Genomic DNA, 25,614 nt, shown 5'->3' on the forward strand with positions numbered 1-25,614 from the left:
AACTATACTCTATTTCCAGTTTTTTTATTATAGCTTGAAAAAGCAATTAGGCATTTTTTCTATAGACCATAAATCACAAACAGGAACCATAGCTATCGATATTTATGTTAATAGGTCACATCTGCTGCTTTTCGAATTATTATTTTATTTATAATACAGGTGATTTAAATGAGACGAATGCGCTCACTTTAATTTCACATTGCGATCATATATTTCTCTAACTAACTAGTTTTATCCAAAATTCAAATCGTCTTTTAGTTAATATTATAGTGTTAGCGGTGGTCAATCGCCTGAAGGGCAGGATGGAAGCTCACTGGAGTGAGCGAAGTGCGAAGTAAAGGTCCTCGCCTTCCCCGGTGAAGGCGGTTTTTTACCCTAATCTGTGTATTTTTATTATTAATATTGGCCGCGCGGGCGGCTTTTAATTTATCGTTCGCTACGGTAATTGGATCGTCCGGATCCGTTAGAATGTGTCTGAATAGTTGATGCTTTTACGCACCAGCGGATTGGAATGGTGTTTAGCCTTGTCAAAGTGGCGTGTGGACGCCAACTTCATCCATTGGGCTATGGTAGGGAGCTCCAGGTCGTGGTGGAGGTCGACGTTTCTCACATAGAAGGGCGCACCTGTCGCGATTCTTATGAATCGCGACTGAAGTACCTCTAGCCGGTGAATATAGGAGGGGGCACAATGCGCAAAGACTACGCTAGCGTATGTCATGCACGGTCGGAAGCCCGTGCGCAAGTGTCACCACCTCTTTTATAATCCCAACTCCCTCCTCCGACTCGACCATCCCACTTTGGGGAGATGGTCGAGTCAATTCGTTAACAACGCAACAAGTCAAATGAATAACTATTGCACATGCGCACTTGTAGCAAGATTCTTAAGATTATGTTTCATAAAAATGTTTAGAATTTAATTAAATAATAATTTGAAGCTAACAATAGTAAAATGAGAAGTTAAGGTAGACAACGAAGACGTAGACGCAGACGGTAGGAAGATGATATTAAAAAGGTGGCGACATGGACGAGGAAAACAGGAGATAGATATTTGTGGAGAACACTTGGGGAGGCCTATGTTGAAAAGCATGGAGATCAAGAAACCGGTTTCTAATAGTATACATTATTATATACAGTAAAGTATATAGTACAGACAAATGTAATACTGTACTGTATTATAGTTAATAAAAGACGCAAGTTTACATAACTAAATGTATAAGCGTGGTCGATGTCCAGGAAATTTCTGAGGTCCTGGAATGAGCTTCACTCGCTAAATTTGAACTTACCATACATCGGACCTAAGTGCGAAAAGAGTGTCCACGATATTACTACTGATGACTGTCAGTTTCTCGAAGTTTCCTTCACACATACAGTATAATGTGATAAAATGCCTTTTTAGATTATTTCTGATGAAGCATTATTTTTGAATTCCATGTATTTAGTTAATAGAAAACACAATTTAATTCAGATTTGATAATGACAGTTGAATGGTGTAATGCGAAAGGTGAACAGCTTGTTTTCTTTTAGGGCTTCAAGGATTAAATTGCGTTAAAAACTTGTATATACATATATTGTACATTATTTATATCTGGCAACACAAAGTAAATGGGTAAAATCACTTTTTGTGCTCTATGATTTTTAAGTATGATTATCTGTGGATAATATTATAATTATACTACTATAGACATCAATAATAATTTTTAATATTTTATAATAATAAAAGACCTTATGATTCTAGGTAATTAATGTTTAAATCAAATATGAAACGAGATATTATTTAATTTAGATTTACACATTTGGAAGATAGCAGAATATTTATAATACCTAAAATAGAAGAAAGGAAGAGTTGTTTGAGTTTTAAGGCTTTTAGAAAGGTATCCTATACGTCAATGAATAAACATATGACAAACCGCAAGGTGACATAAATTAGGATGTCTTAGAGAAATGTGGGCCAAGGTGCAGGTAGATTGGTGCCAATTAGATTGACAATACTGTTGATCTCATGATAAAGTAAGGTACATATCATTAAGATGCCTTAATGCTCTGACATTTGATAGTTCTTACATGCGTAGTATTTTGGACCAATTACAAACGTGGACGTTACGTAATAAATTGTTACCATGGTTACCGGTAATACAAAAATAACATTGTTACCATAGCAACAAACACGGTAGTAAACCTAATTTTTCATTTCATAATATAGGTAGCTGTTTATCTATGGTGTCACAAATTTGTCCAATGCGTTTTCTAATACTTAATTTTAAAATATTTTCATAGTACTAATGTATATTAAATGTATGTTATTCTTAATTTAAAGAGAACGATCTCGTCTCTAATCTTGTCTGAAATCTACCGCGCCAATTTTAAACCAAAGGATAAAAATATTAACAGTTACTGTCCACATACAGAATGGTATCAGACGAAAGGGTTCTTAGAAATATTCTCCTAAAGTGTTACAATGGAGAAAGACTTGTTACCCGTTATTTTTAATTAGCAATATGCTATAGAGCGGATCCTTAATAAATATGTTGAAGTATGAATTTTAAAGCATTACGGTAGTTTCTTTTAATACTTGGAGATATAAAACAAAACGGCAGCGTCTGTGTTTACTACCCATTGTACTGGTTTCACTTCAGCGTGGTTGCATAAGGTGGCAATGCGCATTGACATTGTATCGAGGTCAAGTAAACGTGATAAATATTTTGCGATTTGATTATCCTTGGGATGGCATGCGAAAGTTCGATTGTTTAAGCTAACCTTACATTTGAAAATTTAAATTTCGATCCATTTTTACGATAAATATTTTCTTCTTTTTTAATTCACTGGTTTTCTATAGCAATCTGCATAGAGTAAAAATTGGAAGGTCCTTGACCTAAAGCTTACGTTCATTTATTCAATTGACCGAAGACCACAAATGTAGAATCTAGACTCTATGTCCATAGACTATAATTTCAAATTTCACAGTTGCCAGTATTGAACCTTTACAACCTGTTTTAAATATGGAACAAATAAATATCATCCAACAGCATTGTGATGACATACAATGTTGCGAGAAGTCTATGAGCTATAGATAAAGTTCAAGTTTAATTATTGTTATTTTGTAACTGTCCATTTTTATCTTACATCAAAAACAATTTAATTATTTACGGATTATTTAACGTTGATTATAGCGGCGTTACAATGTCGAAAAGCAACTTTATGTATATATCTTCTAATTAATAGATTAATGGACGTACAATTCGTTTATATGATTAAAACAGATGAAGATTAAAACATTAAAGATATTTAAAAAAAAACAGAAGTTGTAAAGATGTCGTTTCACATTTCTTCACAAATTGTCGCGTAGGTACAATAATGTATGTGTTCCTTATTAATAAAATAAAACAAAGTTTGCAGAGGCAGCTAGTAATGTATATATATACATATCTATTATTGAAATAGTAACAAATAACACTTTAAAAAAACAGCGCTACAAACGTCTAGGTCTGAGCCTCAGATGTCTATCTCGTTACGTAAATATTTGTTCTTTTAATAAACAGACAGTCGTTTGTGCCTGATACACACTTTTTGGATCTAAGACCGATTTCCTTACGATTGTTTTCATCACCGTACGAGCGAGTGTTAAACGCGTAAACGCAGAAACTCCATTGGTGCACAAACGGGGTTCAAATGTACAACCTCAGGAGTGGCAGCTGGTTCCATTCCATGGCTGGATAAAATTCTCCTGTAGGTTTTAATCCAAACAACTCATCTGAACACTCTCCATAAATGCGATATAAGATGCAGAGAGACTCTATATCTCTACGCAACGCAAAGAGATCAACTACTTTTTTTATTGTAGGGAAATAAATTAAGAGGCCCGCGCCGAGGCAACTTCTTAAAGTGCCTCGCGTCAGCGTTGGCTTTGACCAACATGTGAGCTTACGATCACGTCCTAGTCTTGCTTCCCGAATTAAGATATTAAAAAAAAAACTAGTGTACACACTAAAAATTATCTACTATATGCAACTTTACAGAAATTTGTTAAATAAAGTTTAACAAAAGGTTTGTATTATACGCGTAACCGAAAAAAGTGACGGTAATTTTTTTTCCAACGCCGATAAAGATGTTTCCCTTCAAAAGTATATAAAATCTCTCTTTGGCATATGCGAATATGTTGTTCAAGTTCTGCTGCTTACTTTTAGGGCGGTTACAGAGTTGCGTATTTTTCTGCGTGTATACGTTCGTTTCAGCATACGCGCTTAAAAAAACCGGACGTGCGTAAATTGTTACCATATTTCGGCGTGTTCGCTCGAACCGGTAATGGCGTCGTGTCAGTATCAACATGGATTCTGACGAAGAAACATTGCTATTTGCTTATACGAGCTAAGAAGTGCGTCAACGCTCGTACGAGTTGAGCGGGTGCCAAAAAGGGCTCCTTTACATGCCTACATACGCTCCCAAAGAACCTTAAACGGCCCTTAGGAGACAGACAATATTTTTAAAATTTAATCGCCATTTATATACAAACAGAATAATAAACAATACATAATACTCTAAATGGTAATCATTGGAGGAGGGCTTTACCCAAACCGGGGTTCCTGTTAATTCATAAATAAATAATGTATATACATTACTAACATAATCTAAGCTAATATAACAAACAGACAAAAATCAATATTTTTGTTTACTGTAATAAAGCAACTTCCAAGTATTGAAAACAGGAAAAAAGGCTTATTATTATTATTATATTCTATACTACCAATAAATATGGAATGGAAAGCGCTAAAAATTCCAGTAGGTAATCCACAGTCAAATTGTACATTACTTTTTATGTGCAAGTCAAATATGTTGAAATGTGGTGTATGAATAATTTTTCTTAATTCACGATACATGCATTAAATACAATTTATTTAACAACACATCAATAAATAATGATACTTCATTCGCAATTTTGGGAAGATGATACGTGTTGCAAGTATGTTTGTTTAACATTATCGTTATGCAATTTGCATTTTTTGGCTCCTAAAAAGGTATCCATTTCTCGATATTGCATTTTTATTGAATTTTCCTTATCTGATTCTCCAAGACAACTTTGGTTTTAGTTTTTACATTTAGGTGTGAAGCCTATCTATTTCGGAATTAAAGTTAGCTTTTAAAAGCATAGGGCAAATGTATTTTCAATTAATACTCGTTCGTACGGTAAAGGAAAATATCGTGAGAAAATTGACACGTCTTAGACCCAAAAAAGTTGACTGATAGAGGCATCAGGATCACCTAAAAGCTCTAGCGCCTCTGTTTTGCCTAATTTACATTTACTTATCTCAAACCTATCAAAGGAACGGCCACGAAACTCCGCCACTCTTTTTAATCTTTAAATCTCAAGTATTTTATATTCTTTGAAACTATGGAAGCTCTAACAGAGAACACTAATAAAGTAATATATATTTTTTCCCTCTTATATTCATTATGATATAATTTATATGCGTAAAACGTAATTAAAGATTTATGCAGAATTTTTACACGCTTGGTAAATAGTTGTCGAAATCGCAAGTGCTAATTACTTAATTATAATAAATTAATTATACAATTTTGAATCAATTTTTTTTTCCCTTTCTTGGCCTGCACGGTTTGTGCGTCAGCCATGCAAAAAAGTTAGGAAGTGTGTTATTAGATTTATTTTATTGGTTTGGAAATTGGATCGGAATTTTGAAAAGGATCAGATAAATTAGGTATATAATAAGTACATAAATGATTATAATTTTATATTGTTATGAAAAATGAAACTGGCTAAAATTCTATATACATCAATATTTATATTAGATAGAAGGATAGAGATTGAAGTAGGAAAAGGAATTTTAATGGACAAAAGCGAGGAAATAAAAGCGGAACGGTCATGTTGAGGACAGGCAAAGAATATATGATTAAAATCCCCAACGTCATTGCCACAGTGACATATATCGTTAGGTAAAAGTTTAAGCCTTGCCAAATGCAAGGGAATGCATGCATGGCCAAGCCTCATACGAATAAGGGTCGAAGTGATAGCTTTACCAAGCGTCAGAGTTGAAAACCACGGTTTAGGAGGTATATCGACCTGAATCGTGCTGTAATATCGACCTTTAGTCTGACTTGAAGAACGCCAAATGTTTGTCCAAGAATTCAGTAACCGAGATTTAGGTAGGAGAGCCAAATCACAAGAAAAGTTTTTGTACGGAACCAGATCTCCGTCATTGACCGCAGCCTTGGCAAGGCTATCGGCCTTGGTATTGCCAAAAATACCTGAGTGCCCCGGAATCCAAGCAAAAGAAACTGTGCAATTCTTGATGCAACATCGATACAATAAATCACGACATGCAATAATGACTGGATGATTATTTCGGTTACTGTTAAAAGGAAATCTTTCCAAGGCTTGGAGGGCACTTTTAGCGTCAGTTAAAATTAATGAGTTTTTTAACTTCATGATTAAAATATACTCCAGAGACTTCAGCAGACCAAAACATTCTCCAGTAAATACTGAAGTCTCTGGAGGCAATTTTATTTTCTGTACAATGCCAAACTGTTGATGGAAAACTCCAACTCCCACACACTCCTCGGGTCCGGGTTTGGAAGAATCACTAAAAATTAAATGGCAATGTTTCCATCGACTGTTACTGTTAATAATATCTATAAATTTGGCATTGGCAGAAGGGTCTTGTTTACATATACCAAAATCAAGCAAAATAGAAGGATTTAATGTTAAGGCATCATAGTTAACACAAAATATAGGAAGGAATTGTGATCTATGTGTTGGAGCTTGAAGAGCTAAATATTTTTGGAGACTAACAATAAGGCATGGCGGCGATTTATGAGCCCAGTACGGATAATCCATACAATCCAACAGAGACCATAACTTAGAGTAAAGAGGATGATTATAGACTTGGAATGCTCTAAACAGGAACCTGTCAGAAAGAAATTGTCGTCTGAGGTGCAGAGGGGCTTCAGAGCATTCGATCTGCAAAGCGTTAATAGGGCTCGAACGCATAGCCCCAGCAATTATTCTCAGAGCTTTAGACTGGATAATGTTTAACTTATAGAGAGCTACTGCATTACAGGGTTCAAGTATAAATGTTCCATAGTCTAAAATACTTCTAATTAGGGCATTATATAAAAGCTTTAAAGATAAAGGGTGGGCTCCCCACCAAACTCCAGAGAGGCAACGCAGTATATTTAGAATCTTCTCACATTTGGCACTTATATAGTTGCAATGAGGGTTTCCTGTAAGTCTTGAGTCTAAAATTACCCCTAGAAATGTTGCTTCACTTTTAACGGGAACTCTAATGTTATTATAAAATACAGACACTGATGGAGGAAGTCTCATACGTGAAAATAAGACCATAACACTTTTAGGAACCGAAAGACTTAGAGAATTATTGTCAAGCCAGACTTTTAGCAACTTAAGGGAATATGTCATAGTATCAGACATTTTGTCAACAGAATCACCTGAGATATATAGGAGTAAATCATCTGCATATTGGAGTGAGTTAACTTTACCCTTAAGGGAGGCTTCCACATCATGAGAATATATATTGTAAAGTAAGGGACTTAAAACTGAGCCCTGTGGTAAACCTTTCCAGGCAATACGGGATTGGTAGGAGTCTTCTGATATTACTTTAAGCATTCTACCAGAGAGAAGATTTATAGTGAAGCTTATAAAAATTTGAGGGATTTCTAAATTAATCATTTTTTGTTTCAGAATTGAAAGGTTAACATTATCATAGGCTGCAGACACATCTAAGAATGCTGCTAACACAGACTTATTACATGAAAATGCCAATCTTAAGTCTGTCATAAAAATACTGATACTATCCATCGTACATCTGCCTTTCCTAAATCCAAACTGGTTTTGAGATAGTAAGCCTTTACTCTCAATAAACCATTCTAATCTATTTTTAACTAAATGTTCAGAAATTTTGGAAATAACTGAAGCTAATGCAATTGGTTTGTATGATGTTGGATCATTAATCGGTTTGTTGGGCTTATGTATAGGGATAACTTCATGGATTTTCCATGATGAAGGAATATTCTCTGATGTTAAGATAGAATTAATTAAACTGAGAAAATAAGAAAGGCATGTGTCATTCAGGTTTTGTAGAAAAGAATATGGAATTCCATCACAACCTGGGGCTGAGTCCCTAAGTTTTGAAAGAACCCCTTTGAGTTCTGAAAGGCTAAACGAAATGAATGAATCGCTACTATCATGCTGGGAGAAGAGAGAAAGCTGTGAGTCAGAAGAAATATTTTCTATAGATGGGACATATGTGGAGCTAATTTGTCAAGAAACAAATCAACTGTATTGCCATCCATAAAGCGAGACCTTTGAGGTTTAAAAGCAGATCTGAATCTACGAATATTTTGCCAAACTTCAGATGAAGAAATGTCTGGTGAAATTGAAGCACAAAAAGATTTCCACCCATTGAATCGTTTTTGTTTTAATAATTTACGTGTTTTAGTTATAAGATTACAAAGAATATTAAAATGTTGTGTTGTAGAATTTTCTCTGTAATGTTTTTCGGCCATCTTTCTCTCAGCTATAGCAGCAGAGCACTCGCTGTCCCACCAAGGAGGTGATGGAATATGCCCATTGCCACTATTATTTTTAATTGGAAAAACTTCAGCAGCCTGTAGTAGTGCCCGTGTAAAAGCTTCAGCACAAAGATGATTATTGCTGTCATTTACTGGAGGTATTGTTGATAAATTTTGTTGAACTTTATCTCTAAATAATGACCAGTTGGCATCCTTAAGTCTATATTTTAGCCGGGGAGGAGCCTTTGACGTCTTTTCGCCAATTTTTTGAGGAAATGATACAATTAGCGGAAAGTGATCGCTTCCATATGAAGACGATAGAGGCCACCAGTTTAATATAGGAGCAAGGGAAGGACTACACAGGGTAAGGTCTGGTGCACTGATACCCTCATGGGGCTTTGTCCTTCTAGTAGGACAACCAGAGTTTAGAAGGCATAAATTATTATCATCTAAGATGTCTAAGATTCTAGCCCCATAATGATCAGACTTAGAACTTCCCCACATAGAATGTTGTGCATTGAAATCTCCCATGACCAAAATAGGGCGCGGGAGGGAAGATAGAATGCTACAAATATCGTCAAAGACTTCAGTGGAAGGGTGTGGTATATACATATTTACAATACAAATATTATTTACACTAGCAGCAATAATGGAAAATTTATCACTGTGATTAGGCATGGGTATGTGGACAAAGGGCACACTTCCCTTAAGAATTAGTGCAACTGAATTTTTGAAGAAGTGGCATCGTTGGACGGTATTTTAATTATGTCAGATTGTGAAAGGTATTGAATTATAGAAATTATGAGATCCTTTGTTATGATTTCTGACAAATCATTATAATTTTTGCGACAACCTGTAGAAAAGGAAGGAATGTTGCTGTAATGTTCAATAAACTCTGCATGTGCTTTTTGATCGTATCCCTTACTAGTATTTCTGGGACGAGCTTTGGGTTTCATGTATACTGTTTTCCTAAATGACTGTGTGGGGCTTTTAGAAGGGCTTGTTAAATTATAGGGACTGGAATAAGGAGTAGTCGGACCAGAAGGGGCCGATGAAGCAGAAGCAACAACGTCTGCATAGGATTTCGAAACTGGTGGATGTACTTTACTGGCTTCTGAATAAGATATAGAGTTTCTAGCCATTGTTTCTTTGATAGCTTTTTGTCTAGCGTACTCTGGGCACTTTTTGTCTGTTGCAAAATGAGAACCAGAACATAAGATACACACAGCATCATCTCTTTCAGTCTTACAGCTTATACTTGGGTGGTTGTTAGCACATTTGTAACACCTTGGAGTGCCTCTGCATTGCATTTTTGTGTGACCAAAACGGCAGCAATTAAAGCATTGCAGTGTGGGGTAAATATAAAGATCTACAGATAGGGAGTTGAAACATATAAAGACCCTGGGAGGTAACACCTTTCCATCAAAGGTTAAAACTACGGTCTCAGTTGGAATGAACTTGGGCGTCTCGCCTTCATATACCTTTCTGTTTAGTCTCCGAACTTTCAAAATACTTCCACAGTTCTGCGGAAGCTCAATATTTTCTATAATGTCTTTCTCGTCCCAGTCACATGGAACACCTCTCACTATTCCCATGCGAGCGATAGTGAAGGCCGGAATAAATGCTTTATATTTATTAATTTCTAGAGATTTGTGATTTAAAAATGTGTTAGCATCCTGAAATGAATGAAATTGCAAAGACAACATGTTCCTTCCAATTTTTTTGATGCTTCCCTCTACTATGCTTTTTATAGAACTTTTTTTCAGGAAAAATCCAAATTGTACTGGGTGAATAGACCCAGTTTGATTTAGTTGTAAATTTTTTTGAATATGGACAACATAAGGCGCAGGGTCTGACGCCTGGTAAAGCGACCTAGCAGCGCGAGGGTTACTTGAAGCAGATTGAGCAGCCTCATTATGGTGTATTACATTGATTTTATCATCAAGCACTTTAGAAATAATATTATCCTTTAAATTATTCGGGGAAAGTTGGGATTCTGACGGACTCGTATGTCTATGATTCCTTCTCTTCTTTTGGTTTCTACCTGAAATTCTTTTTCTTTTAATCGATTTCGTGCTATCCGAACAGTCCGTATCTAAAATTGAACCTTCCGTTTCCATTCCCGATGCATCGATTGTGACTACATGAGACACCTGGAGGGATGTCCCTCCAGGGTCTTCAGGCTCCAACATGGACGCCTAAAGAATATTCCTATTTACATATAATACAATTCAATTACTTACCAGGGGAAGAAAACAAACTAAGAAAATAAATAAACAATAATAACTACTAATATATACACTTTACAACTTAACTGATCCTGCGATATCAAATTAAATTTAATTTTCAAAAGTTTGGCGCCCGCCTATTTCAAACACTTCCCGCCTTTTTCTTTGAATCAATTAAAACGTAAGATTCCGTCTTAAAGAGGATGTAATCCGCTACTTCTAGTGACACTTGACGTGACATTGTAAATGCTAGAGTGTTCGTCAATTTTGTTTCATATATCAAAAACTTTTGTAATAAGTGAATCTTCACTCTTACAAATTTGAATTGCTATGGTGCTATTACTATGCTCTGTTGAATCCATCTAAAGCTATTCAAAATAGATTTCAAAGGATTAATTTTGGTAAAATGTTAGCCTTACTAACGTGATAGTTTTCGTGAACTTGACGGTGTCGCCATCTTTTCTGGTGGGATTATTCAAAAATAAATATAGCCTTTATTGGAGTACAACACTACACTAAACAACACTAAGTCCATGTCGTTGTGTTTTACACTAGTATCTCTGACGGACTGAAGGCCTTCTCCAAATTCTTCCATTTGTCTCTATTCCTCACGACCATTTTCAAATTCTGCCCGCTATCTTTTTTATTCCATCTTCCCAAGTTTCTGGTCAGCGTCCTCTCTTTTTTCTTCCCTCTGGATCATTCCAAGTAAGGGACTTCTGGACCCATCTACCATGACAAATGCGCGCAATGTGATGGCTTCCATTTTAATTTTTTTGTATGTGTTACGCCGTCTTTTATGAGGTCGTTCATCTTAGCTTTCATAAAACTACAAGATTAAATTGTACTAACGGCGATCGTGCAGATTAAAGATATAACAAATCTTAACAATAAAAAACTAGGTCAATTAATACTATTATTAGTTAGACATGAGGTCGATTTCCAAGGTCATTATTGCCCCTGAACTTATTAATTGTTCAACGACTTACATAATTGAAATAAAATGTTTAACGGATGTTAAAGTAATTACGTTACACTTTACGTTATTTACTTTATGTATTTTATTAACTAACAGGGTTACATATTTGTACATATTATTCAAATAACATAAATTAAAGATGCAACGGTAAGCGTTCTCTCTGAAATCTCTCTCTAAGGTCATCTTGAAAATAATTTCAATATTGAGTTTTATTAAAATGTTACTTTCCTCACTTCATCGTCAATATTGCTAGAACTATAGCAAGAAGTCTACATACAATACATGCGGATATATCAAAATTATTATCTATTTCATTCTTTCAGATCACACAGATACATTGTTGCCATGTTTGTCCATGAATTGTCTAATTAAAGTCATATTTACTCAGAACAAATAGCAATTAAACCAAATTCCAATTCTTGTTCAAGGATTAAGAACAAAGCGATCTACTTTGCAGTTAGCTTCCTTTAGTAGATACACGACTTCCTGACACAGATTTAACTGATAATTGTATTGTTCTTATATGTATATGTATAGTATATTAATTGTAACATCCTATTTACGACTCGTATGGAGCTTTAAGAACTCTTTTATTACTATTTAGAATTGGTAAATGTACCAATTAATTCAAATTTATATTGTTAAATTGTAACTGTAACTTCTAGAAAACAACTGCCAAGAAAAGTCGACCCCATCTATGATTTAGACAAGACGTAAACCATATTCCCTCACTCACTCATTCCGCTGACTCTGCGACCCGAAACGTGTCTTTTATTTTTTTGGAGGCTATCCCAAATGAAAATCTCAAGAAGGGAGCACTTGAGATATTAATTTTGGCTAAGTCCTGGCTTTGAAGAAAGGCCTCCTTCACTCTGTTGATCCAGCGGTATTTAGGCCGAACTACTGGTGTCAGACTACTAGGCCGGCTCTGGTAAGCCACTGGTTCACCGCCCGATTTTGGCCCATGCGCTCAAGGTGCCCCAGTCAACATGATGGGCCTTGTAGTCGCCTATAATTTAAGGCTATGCTACCATCTTTTCTACTACTACAAACTAAGAATAATAATCCCAGTCTTCTGAACGTTTCGCTTTTAGATCACCTACATTCTTTACACAATATAGGCAGATTTTAGTCGATATCAAAATTTAATCCGCAATCCGTACGTCATTTAATTTATAATTGTTTAGTCAAGCCACATTTCATATATCTAATTGAAATATGGGGTACAGTATGCAAAAACAATCTATCATGAAACCAAAATTATGACGATTAAACAACTATATGTTTATAGCATGTATACCTATGTATCTTAATTTAAAAAAAAACATAACTCCCTCCATAGTAGCTTATCATGAAGAAAAATCAAACACACAACTACACGCAATACTCGTCGAGCGAGTTTGCTTATTTTGCCGAAGGCGCCTACCAATTATTTGAAGAAGTCTATTAGGTATGAGGGTGTGCAATTATTAAATGAATTACCGTCTAAAATTCGCAATATTAGCGCATTTAACAAACTCAAAAGGGCATTAAAGATACATGTCAGAGTGAAACTAGTTGACTAAAGTATATACATAATATTAAATTACTCATATAAATAACATCAAATTTCGTAATGAGAAATAAAGCTTTTTAAACATTAAATATTAATCCTAGTGCATATAATAACGCAGAAGAAATTAGTCGTGAAACAGATGCATAACTAACTATGTCTGTACCCAAGTATAACTGGTTCTCTAGACAAAGAATTTTCTAAAAACAAAACACATCTCTATAAAACAATCTTTTATAATCCATTTGGCTAGAAAATTTAGAAAATTAAAATCATAATCCCAACGAGAAGGGAGAACTGGATAAAAATGACGACGATATACAAAATTCTTCTTCCTATCAATTGGTTCACGCGGTCATTTTTATCTGACATTCTCCTTTCTCCGCAGATTTCCAAGAATTGGCGAGGCAGAACAAAATCACACAGCAGATCCTAGAGGCATTCATACAGAAGAAGCTTGGCCTCTCGAGCAATAACTATAGAGCACCTTCGATATTCGACATCCTTCCGGGAAAGAAGCCGGAAGAACGAGCAATACGACAATCAACGAACGATCGCGTGAGGCATCCCGATAACGAAACATGGGTAGAGAGTGATGATTTGAATGAACATAATGAAGAACAACCTGTGATTGAAGAAGGACCTGAATATGTCGATATTGATGCGTTGCAAAGCGTGGAGAGCGAGCAAATAGACTCAATATATACTGAAGGTATTTATATCAGTGTTCCCTCTTACTATTTATGTCGGAACAGATAAAGAATTTCGTCATTTAAAGATAGATTCTGCGTCAAACGTCACAGTCAGAAACTCAATTAAATTAAATTTAGTTAATTAGTTTTTTATCTTGCCTAAATATTCCTTTTAATAACATATTTTAAGTTTAGTTATTGTTTTTTTTATTATTAATATAATATTGACTGTCACATTAGACAATGTCACTTCTGTCAGGTTGACATCCCAAGTATCGTGTCACTAATCTCATTAAACTATTTGCATAATAATATTTATTACGGTCCAAATCATTTGTGCAAATACTGCGTGATGAGATTGCGTAGTACTTAGAACAATAATTGCCACTTCTCGGTAAACATTTGTCGGCAATCAGCATACATTAGGACACGAATAATTTCAAAATCCACACGATTTCTGTCTCTGTAACTGCCTCCGTAGTTTACCGTAGCTACGTAAATTCAATTTCTACAAATATATAAATTAAACGTACGACAATTAGCAAAGCAAAATAATAGTAACATGCTGGGAAGACATTAATAGCCATCCCCTGTCATCCAGTTTTATTATCACTTGTTATTTAAGGAATTGTTAACAATATAATCTATAAGAAACTGTATGGAGTGGTAAACTACAAAATCTTTTGTTTTCTGTTATGTTCCAAAGGTAACTAGGTATATATGGGATGGTCCACCCGACCTCAAACTAGAGAATTTAATGCCTAAAACAAATATAACAAAAATAAATACAGAAAACCATGACATTAATTAAGGCGTTTTATGACGCTCTGGTCAATAGTTTGTAATATTTACTATGTTATACTCACAGATTATGTAAGATTTTTTACTTCAAATTCATATTTTTTAAATTCTCTCTTTATGGACTTAATTCCTTCTTAAGATGGTGCATTGTGTTAAGGGGGTGATATATGGTGTATATTTGTGTATTTGATGATGACTACAAAAAGTTCAATGCTACCCTTGAATATAAACATGACTGCGCACCTCACCCCACATCGAAGTCCCACTACCCATTTATGAACTCTTCTTCAAACGGTAGAAGAATCGTATGGCCAGTCATGAAAATATCTCCTACGTATAAAGAATTATAGTGAGATAGAAAAATTAAACCGACTCAAAAGATCTGTCAACATTATTTACCTACCTATAATATACATGTCAACAGAATGTAGGACACGTTTACATCCCTGAATAGAACAGAGAAGTCGCGTGTGCGTTGCCGCCTTTTTGAAAATTGGTACGCTCAAAGCACCCTATGTCGAATCAATTCGCAGCTGGTTTCACATAGTCGCGGTGCGCGGCAAAAGGTGGCTAAAAACGCTTTGTTGTGGAACGATAGACTTCGAGGTGATACGAGTGGAATTTCTCACTCTGCCTCGATGTCTGATTATGAAACTATATAGGTATAAATCTGAACAACTCCTCTGAACACTCACAGTGGTAAATGCGGTAGAAAATGCAGATAGATCCCACATCTCTACGTAACGCCAAAGGATCAAGCCGGTCGGAAAGTCACTGGAACTAAATAACCTATATAACAGAGAATTTCACTTATAAGACCTTTCTTTGTTGGTAAGAAAACCATTCTTTATATTTAAAGAATCCTTACGCCAAGTCAAAGGGGCCACTGTCCTACCCAAGGTTAATTTCGTTCACACATAAATGAACAAATGAGAATTACCATTACAGAAGCGACCGAACTAACTGGTTTTGTTTATCTACTTTATAAAATGGACCTTCAAGGCCATAATCTTCTACAAAATAACAACTGTTCAATGCACTTCATAGTTATATACCGAACAGATTATTTATAGTTATTATATATATTATCTCAGAGTATATCTGTCATGTTACCTTATCTAATATATATAATTCTCGCGTCACGGTGTTTGTACTTAAACTCGTCCGAAATGGCTCACCAGATTTTCGTGAAATTTTGTATGTATATCTTTTTTTCATCTATCTCATTTATCTATTTCATTTATCTATCTCATATTTCATTTATCTATTTTAAATGTTAAGGGTGGTAGACCCCTAAATTTTTATTTTTATGATTTATGATACAGCAAACAAAAATACATACAACTCTTAATTTGTACCCACTCAACAATCGACCCCTAATTTTTATTAGTAAATAAAAAAACTTATGACTTAAACTCTGAGGTTTAATAGAGAAAAATTCACAGAAAACCCTATTTTTTTCCATTTTGGTATGTATTAAAAACGTAGGCCAAGTAAAATTACATTAAGGAGAAACGAAGTTCCAAATAGAGCCCAGATTATAAAAGACTAGACTATAGAAAAGATTATAGAAGCTTGCTGGGAAACAAGATGTTCCAGCTAGAATATTAATGCAACAAATTTCCCTTTACATTAAACTATTTAACTATGACCAACCAGGATAATTAATACCAATTAGGATAATTAATATGCAAATTACAATGTTATTCCATAAATCACGCATGGGAAGCTATATTATGTTTATAATTACCACAGATATCCTAAAACGTCAAATTGCCATCTTGATTTCATACGGCCTTGACATAATAATATTGTTGCCATAAATCAGAATTGCCTATTAGTTTTTTAAATTTTAAATGTCAAAAGTTTAATAGTGATTTATGAATTTACGTTTAAATAGATCAGTGAAATCTTATTATCATTTAGATAAAAATGTCGTCAAATGTTAAATTATTTAAATATTTTTGTATTCGATGCATTTATTAGCTGATTTTGTATAATGTAGAATATTCTAGTAATTACTAAATATACCATATATATATATATATATATAACATGGATATAGATAAAATGTTGGCAGCATCTTAGATAAATAGATTTTTCGAATGTCTTGATTACATATAATTGGTTTAATGATTGATAATTATTTTAAGTGCTTAATAATATAATTATAACTGGATTTCTTCAAATGGTTTTTAATGAAGAAGGAAGGTAAAGAATTGTTAGGTGTGCATTGTGTCACCAACAATTTTTCAATTTGGAAAGGAAGTCCATGTACGCAAAACCTTGTCATATTAAACCTGCATTTTGTCTGTAAGATATTGATATTAAAAGAAGAGCTTATCTGTAGATTGAAAGTCCTAGATCTATAATCTATGGCAACAATATAAAATGATTTCCCGCCGGATCGTTGTAATCTTTGCTTTAAGCTCACTGGAACCAAGTTTTGAACTATATATTTGAAATATATTCCTTTGTCAGTACTAATTTGATTACAATGGAAATAAAATTATTATAAAAATATATTGTAGTAAATATTTATAATTAAACTAGCGGATCCGACAGACGTTGTCCTGTAGGTGCTACACACGTCTTACATATAAGGAGTTCAGTGACATACACACGTAGAGTATAATTATAGATATAAAGATAATGCAATAAATATTCTATGTATAAAGTTTTATCAAAGAATATCTTACACAGTTTTAAATATATTGCGTGTGTTTTGAGTTAAATGTATCCAATATCTATTTATACTTGACGAAGTCTATATACCGAATTTGGTAATATAGCATTTGTCTCAAGGTTGTGTTTTATTGTTTCAGGTAGGAGTAAAAAGTATTCCAGCCATTCGCTTGATGCCGATTTGGAGCCAAGCTATCGTAAGCTATATATATGTATTTATAAAGGGGCCTCTACAAGGGCTAGGGCTTTTAATGAAATATGTAGCTACATCATTGCCGACTATATCCTGAAAAACAAAAAAAACATTTTAAGGCAGCACGTGGCTGATTAATGTATGTTTCTGCAACAGTGTATGGCTCATTATTTTGTCTTTACACGGTTTACTTACGTGACTTGGCTAGTACCTATGCCAGCAATGGCAAAAGAACTCATACGCAGTTGCAGTAGCGTTGAAAGCAAAGTCAAAACAAAGAAAAATGTGGATTAGACCTCATTTTAATAGGCGTGATTCATTTTATATTTTAAATAAGACCGGATGAACCCTTATTTAAAAACTTTACACGAATTTCAATTAATTGAACTAAACCACACGTTACCTGTTGCATTGTCATATAATATTTTAGCGGTAGAATTGCTTTAATTTTTTTGGGAAATACACAATCAAAATACAATGCTAAAGAAAAATAAAATTTATGTACTACGTTTTTAAATTATCATAATGTTAAGGACTGATATAGATAACGTCTTGTTAAATGTATTTTTTCTCTATATTTTTTTTAAATTAGAAAAGCTTAAATATTTATCAGGTTAATTAAAAAAAATGTATAGTAATCGCAACAAAAAAAAAACGATAACACCATATCACAGAAATTAGTTCATTTAAATAAATTATTAATAAATAGCAAATATTGAAGGAGTAATCACCATATAATATTTTGTTTCGCATAATTATCGGACTATATCTATATTCAAATATCAATTTTTTAATTAAATTTCATGTCCGACATCCTGTTTTAACAACATCATGACATAAATTAATGATGACATGTTAATGATGAATTGAGAATTAATGTCAAATGTCACAATTAACGAATAGGGAAGTGTCATTAAAGGCACAGATGATAATTTTTCGAGTTAAGTTATGTTAGCTAAGTGCAAATTAAATTTCTTGTTCTATAACCTTTTTAATAATTCAAACTGTATTTATCAACGGTGTATTTTTAGTTTATATAAATACATAATGCCATCATATTCTCTATTGATCCCTTAATCCTTTTTATTATTGGAATTTTAAGTCGTTAACGATTCATTAATCGATAATATTACGATTTGTATTACTTACTGACTTGATCCCTTGGGTAGAGATTTAAGGTCTTTATGTATCTTCTTCTACTAAGGCTGACAACGCACTCTCGATTTCTCTGACATTAAGAGTGTCCGTGGGAGTATCACTTAACATCATATCAGCCTCCTGCCCGTTTGTCCTCTGTTCTAAAAAATAATATTAATCCAATAGCGCCCTTTATGAGACGACCAAACAGGCATCGCATTTGGTCTTCTGTGTCTGTGTCTGAAACACATCGTTGTGGGTCTTGGGATCACGGTGTTTTTTTACTGTACAAACAAAAAAAATGCGCAAAGAAAGATCCGTTGGTGTACAGCCGGGTTAAGTACTGGGTACGAATAGTTAACACTAGTACAGTTACGGGATATCTACTTAATTAAAAATTACAAATATTGCTAATATTCAAATACTTTGCTAACCAGTACGTAAATTTTAATTTAAATGAGACACAAGTCAGTTCACTCAGTAGCCAACTGACATTTGAACCAGCCGTCCGGCAAGGCTCTTCACGCATTCTGCACATATCTGATTGCATCCTTTGCCATTGGCCTATAAGCCTCTTGCTGCAGACTTTTCCAAATCTTGTATGTAACACTGTATATATTCACGCGACAACATATACAATATTGTGATAAAACGTTTTTATCCGTCAAAGGTGGACTGGTTGTTGTCTCCTATAGGTATAAACTGTGGTAAACTTAGCTACGCTTGATTATTATTATTAGATTTCCAACCTTATAAAAAACAGATATACAACACATCAAAACTATAAAAAGTTCAGTATTTGTTTGGGCCTTTAAGCCTCCTCCAAAAACCTCCTCCAGCTTTTTCAATTCAGTCTTATTTTTCGATAATTCCATCCATTGTTTTCATCTTCTGATTGGCGTTTTTTTATCAAAAGCTTCTAATGATTTTAGCCTCTTTTACCAAGGCCTTAACCTAAATTCACTGACATTTGAGAAGGCGTAACAAATATATAAGGGAAACATATTAAACAATCATAAATTAAATCTAAAACGACAATTTGAAAATAAGGCATATTTGATTGGTGTGACTAATCTAACGACCTTTTTATTAGGCTTTAACTATTTTGATGATCTTTTATAAAAATATATTTTAGTAATGTATTAGTAAGTGATATTTGGATAATAAGGAAGTTCCGTTTTTATTAACGTTTATATAAGCGTATTCAACATTCGCTGAACGAACACTGAAGTTACGAGTACGTGAGCAAACCGGCTTGCTTTAGACCCAAAATTTTCGACAGCGTGTTTCAGGCACAGGCTTATCACCTACTTGTCAATTAGACTGACAACAGATATAGATTGATAAACATTTATCATCATCCGACACTTCATCAAGTTTCTTCACGCTTTCTTGTCTGTAGTCTATACTGTCTTCCACATTTGTTCACCAAACACCCAACGTAATTTAACTAGCCAATTTAACTTTCCTTTGTACACAAGACGTATACACAGCGATTAATTACAGCTATTCAGTAGGAATAAAGCCGATTTATAAATACTAGTATGAGGCCTTGCCCTTTACCGTCGTTGCTTTGAGAACATTGATCTATAATAACTAGTTCTTATAACAAACCAGATTTTGATGTTTTTTTTATAGAACAGAGGGAAGGATGTAGCTGAGGTAATTGGAACCCCGGCTGGTCGTTCTATGCACTTGCTCGTACGGTAAATCAAATCGCCCTTAGAGAGAGAGCTTAATAGCTAATATGACTCTTGTAGGTTAAATGATTATAATAATAATAAAAACTTTATTTATGACAAAAGGGTTGTGACAAAATTCATATATACTGCTAGACCCCACACTAGGCAGTCAATGAGTTGTGGGTAACTACCAAAGAATTACAGAGTACATGTTTAATACAGTTTTTAAAAAAAAGTAATATTAGTATTACGACTTGTGATTCAATAGTCATTCAAATATAACCTCAAAAGATTAAAATTTAATTCAGAAAATGGGCCTTTCAAAATGACATGGATGTTTCGAATTTGGACGCCATGTTGAATTTAGGTTGCGATAAAATTTCTGTCTGGAATCAATGATTTAAAATCCTTTTTTCATACCCAACTGTCATGCTAACAACGATGGACTATATTATAAATATTTAGTCCTAATTTTCTCAACTCTCACGCTAATAAAATCGCGTTTACCATGTAACCAATAAATCATGATACAGGAATCGTTTAAATTGGAGCCTGCGTTGGTGTATTGCAGTTTCGTTCTCATTTCTTGTCTGAACCACTTTCTCTTATGTTTCCTATTGTTTATTACGAGCCAATTACTCAAACATAACTTTGTATCTAATCTTACTACTGCCACGTCTTATAAAATAACTTTCAAATATTTCAATGGCCCCCGAGAACTTCCCTTCGCCTTAATATGAATTTCTTACTTATCCTACGTTCCTAGTAGCTACATACCAACATATGAAATATTTCAGTTCACTTTTCCATAATAAAAACCTAAGTATTAAGACTAATATTTCTTTTTCCATAAAAACTCAATAAATAAAAAATACTGTATTTGGTCCAACCGTCTTTGAGTTTTGCGCTTAGCAACATATTTTGCGATGATTTAAATTTATATTTTTACTTAGCTTTGAATCCATTTGTTTGGATTATTTTAAATTCTTCATAAATTAAATATCATAATTAATATTAGAAAGTCCACGATTACTACGTGTCTTACGTAAATATGGTTATTATTTATTAAAATGAAAATATATTTTTAATTGTTTGTGACAGGGACGTTTCAAGTTTGCTAGACTTCGTTTGGTTTCGTATGAAGCCCTGGTACCTCATGATCATTCTTTCTTGACTTAACTAAACTTAAAAGCTCTAAGGGTTTAGAAGACCGAGATTTAGCGCGAACTATAAATTTAAACATAATCCAATACGATTTGACATATGGAAGTAAAACTTAGCGCAAGTCTCGCCTTTGAATCTTATCCTAAGACGGGATTTCTTACGATATTTTCCTTCACAAGCAAGTCTTATTTATGCACGTAGAATCAAAAACAGCCGGAATTCCAACAGACGACCTACGGATTCAAAATCACTCACTAAATCACTGGGCTAACAGTGCTCTGTTAATAATGTTATAGAATAAAAATACGATTTAATAAGAAACATAAAATATAAGAAATAAGTGTAATTTCTTAACGTACTCATTTGTTACTCTCCATCGCAGCATAAACACAATTTAACAGAAAGAGACGAAAGAGTAGTTAAAATACTCCAATTAGATTTTCATGAATGCTGCTCGAATACCTACAAATACATTCTAACGGATTTAATTCTGGGTCATTTCCTGCATTCACTTTTTCATTTTCCGTTAAAATTTTGCAATTTTCCATACTTTGTTCGGCTTTAAATCTTTGCTCGTGATTCATTGAAGCAAGAACTTAATTCGGCATAATTTGCTTGCAATTTAAAGTGAGTCCAAACATGGAGGCATTTATATCAAGATGATTCGAAACTATTCGAGTAATGGTAATATGGATTCTTTGTGAAATAAACATTTCTCAAAATGGTAATATCGATGTAAAGCAATCGTGTCAAGGAAATGGAATTTGAATAAATTTCTTTTAACAATATTAAGTGACTTTAATCCAGCCATGAGTTGGCCAATTTATTGTTTTAAAAGGTGACACTTGTTTAATTTACTTATGAAGACAATAAAAAATAGTTTTTATCTGACTCTATACTGGTTTAATGTAACAGGAGGCAAACGGGCAGGAGGCTCACCTGATGTTAAGTGATACGCCCATGGACACTCACATTGACCGAAGCCTCGCATGTGCATTGCTTTTTAATAAAGGACCCTAAGTCAGAAACGCTTCAGTGGGCAGCTGGTTCCACATAGTGGTGGTGCGCGCCAAAAACATACGAAAGAAACACACTCTTAAGTTACTGTTGAGAAGAAAATAAAATAAAATATGTATAAGTCTACCCAGTTTAGAGGAGTGTTGGCCTAGTGTCTTCTATATGCGACTCTCATCTCTCTCTTTCAGTCTCTCTGAGGTCCTAGGTACAATCAAGTACCAATGGAAGTTTCTATGTGCGCATTTGATATGACTACGAGTATAAGGAAAAAATCGTGAGGAAAGCTTCCTGTCAAAAAGTGGACGGCGTATATTATTTATTTATTTATTATTTATTAACACTTCGTTACATTACAATATAAAAAAAAATTGAACATAATTAAATCAAAGGAGGGCGGCCTTATCGCTTTCGAGCGATCTCTTCCAGGCAACCATTGTGTGTAAAGAAAAAAATAAAATATAAATGTATTAAATTACATAAGATAGGCAAGAAGTGCAAAAATACATGTTATACACAGTTATTAAGACAAAACTAAACAGGAACAAAAAAAAACAAACTAAACTAAAAATGTCGTATGTCAGGCATAGACAGCCTACTTATACCTATAACAGAAAGCAAATGATCACGAAACAGATACCCAAATCTGAGACTCACCTAAATGCATGAAGCGTCCCGGTTTTTTAAATAAAAATTACCATTTAATAATGAAATCTATTGAGCAATACTTGTAAAACACTAAACTGTAATATTATACTTATAAACTGAATAAGTAAAATTAGCGAACTTTGAACGAGCTTTGAAGAAGTTACCTACTTGTCTATTCGAAAAAATAAAATAATCATGAAACAAATACAAATATTAGACCCAACACGGTTGTAGCGCCACGATTTTTTTATAGGTTTAGTCGTTCCTTAAGCTTAACAAGAGAAATACAATTTGGCAAGGTTACGTTATTAATAAAACAATTTTATTAGCAATAACATTTTTACCCGTTTATTAAGCCAATACAAGAGAAACTTTGAAAGAAAGACATGAGGACTTAGTTGATAAAACATTTTAAATTAAACAAAAAATAATATTTATAAATAAATTTCAATATAAAGCTTAATTTTTTTTTGATTCTTTAAAATATAATATGCTTCCCGGATATGTGAGTAATACTTATGTGTCACGCTGAGAAAGTTTGAGGTTTTTGACATAGTACAACATACATTAGAAGGTCAGGCTACGTCTGTCTTAGGTTAGGTAGCTATAACGATATCCTATAATACCCAAATCTGTAGGCCGTGATAAACCTTGCAAAGGTCAGTAAAAACATTTGGTAAGCAAAGTTTGCGACATCTTCAGTTGTTCACGCTTGACCACAAGAATGCGACTCAATCTGAAGGTTACATAAAGCTTGCTTATTTAATAACTAAAAGTGTTTAGTAGAACTACAACTCTCGCGCCGAACGCGTGTATTCAAGCGCGCGAGTTCGAAATTCAAATCGTGTATTTTTTTCGGGTGATTAATTAGGTTGACTGTGATTTAATGTATTTTAAATTTTAGATTTGCGTGTTTTTAAATTCTATTTTTACCTTTTCGTCGTCTGAGGGTAGCTCTCCCTTGGCCTTGAGGTAAAAGTGACAGGACTTGCGCGTGCAAATATTTTGTGACGTCACGAAACGCGTAAAACCAAAAGTGGTCGCATACGAAATTTCTATTTATTTTATTAACAAATATAACATAATTGTATTTACATTGTTTATTGTAGATATGTATTTAAAAATATATAAATTAACGTTATTCAATTAAGCCTTTTTTGTTCGCGAAATAGAACTTCTAAAGATAATTTTGATATACTTTATATATTGACTTTCAAGCATGCATTACATTGTACAAATTCATAAAGAAAACGTGTCTATCTACTAAAGTTTTATAAGCAGGTAGTAATCAAATTTTAATAATTTAACCGGATTTAATTTGAACTTTAAACTAATAAAATATAAAAGGACCTTCAGATTTGATAAGTCATAAAAGATGCATCACTTTAAATCAGTTTCACCTTCGGCAAAGGTTAATTTATTCAGTAAAAAATAAAGGCATTTGAATGAAGAAAAGATTATGATAACTAACACCAAAGACAATAAAATCTTTTTAGACAGAGATATAAAACGAAATAATATCGGTATTTAGCACAACTTTAAAATAATTTAAAAATATAATCATGTCGTATTCGATCTACCTAATAACTAATAGGTACAGAGTAATCAACAATTATGTCTTTACATAATATGTCGTTATTTAATTATCTCATTAAATTATTACCTGTGAGCTAATCAATGTCAAATTTAGTGTCCGTCTGATACATGTGATTGATAAAATATTAGTATGATGAATATTGAAATGTCAATTCAAGAAAATGTAGATACTATTACCGTCTGAAATCTACGAAATGCGATGATCATTTGTTGAAAAACGTCTTGCCTCTTGCTATTAGTCATTTGACATTTAATATATATTCTATTTTTTTTAATAAATACCAATCGAGTTTTCATAGTAATTACTTCACCGACCGCATTCTTTATTATTTTTTACTTTGATGCAATAACTATTCATTATATCGTGAGTAATATAGCTTTATAGATTAGTACAGTACAGATACAGTATATTGTTTCACTGAGATCGAAATCAAAATATTCGTTAAGCGATGTGCTATCCACAAATAGCGATTTAAGTGTATTGGAAAAAAAATCTAAGATTTACGGAATTAATCTAACAGGTAGTGTCGCCAGTTAAAACGACGCTTAACTTTATGTAAGAGTGAACCATTACATAATTATGTAAACCAACAGGTAGAGACTAGTTGCGTCTATGGCGTTTTGAAATTTGCGTGCATTTTTCATTTATTAACGTAATTATATACTAGTGAATATTGTATATATCGTAAATGTATCTTCTTTACA

At 33.6% G+C, this 25,614-nt stretch overlaps 1 protein-coding gene across 2 annotated transcripts in view; it reads left to right on the forward strand.

The window, feature by feature from the left end:
• Window positions 1-25,614, forward strand: part of LOC123714831 (C-type lectin domain family 4 member F-like) — a 61,900-nt gene that overhangs the window by 18,606 nt on the left and 17,680 nt on the right. Inside the window, exons 2-3 of one of the 2 annotated variants that reach the window (XM_045669404.1) lie at window positions 13,686-14,009; window positions 17,616-17,672. In XM_045669404.1, the coding sequence (XP_045525360.1) occupies window positions 13,686-14,009; window positions 17,616-17,672 (381 nt within the window). The remainder of the gene's footprint in view (window positions 1-13,685; window positions 14,010-17,615; window positions 17,673-25,614) is intronic. The other variant, XM_045669405.1, reaches the window with a different exon arrangement.

This window comes from Pieris brassicae, chromosome 10, assembly GCF_905147105.1.
Source record: "Pieris brassicae chromosome 10, ilPieBrab1.1, whole genome shotgun sequence".
NCBI lineage: Eukaryota > Metazoa > Arthropoda > Insecta > Lepidoptera > Pieridae > Pieris > Pieris brassicae.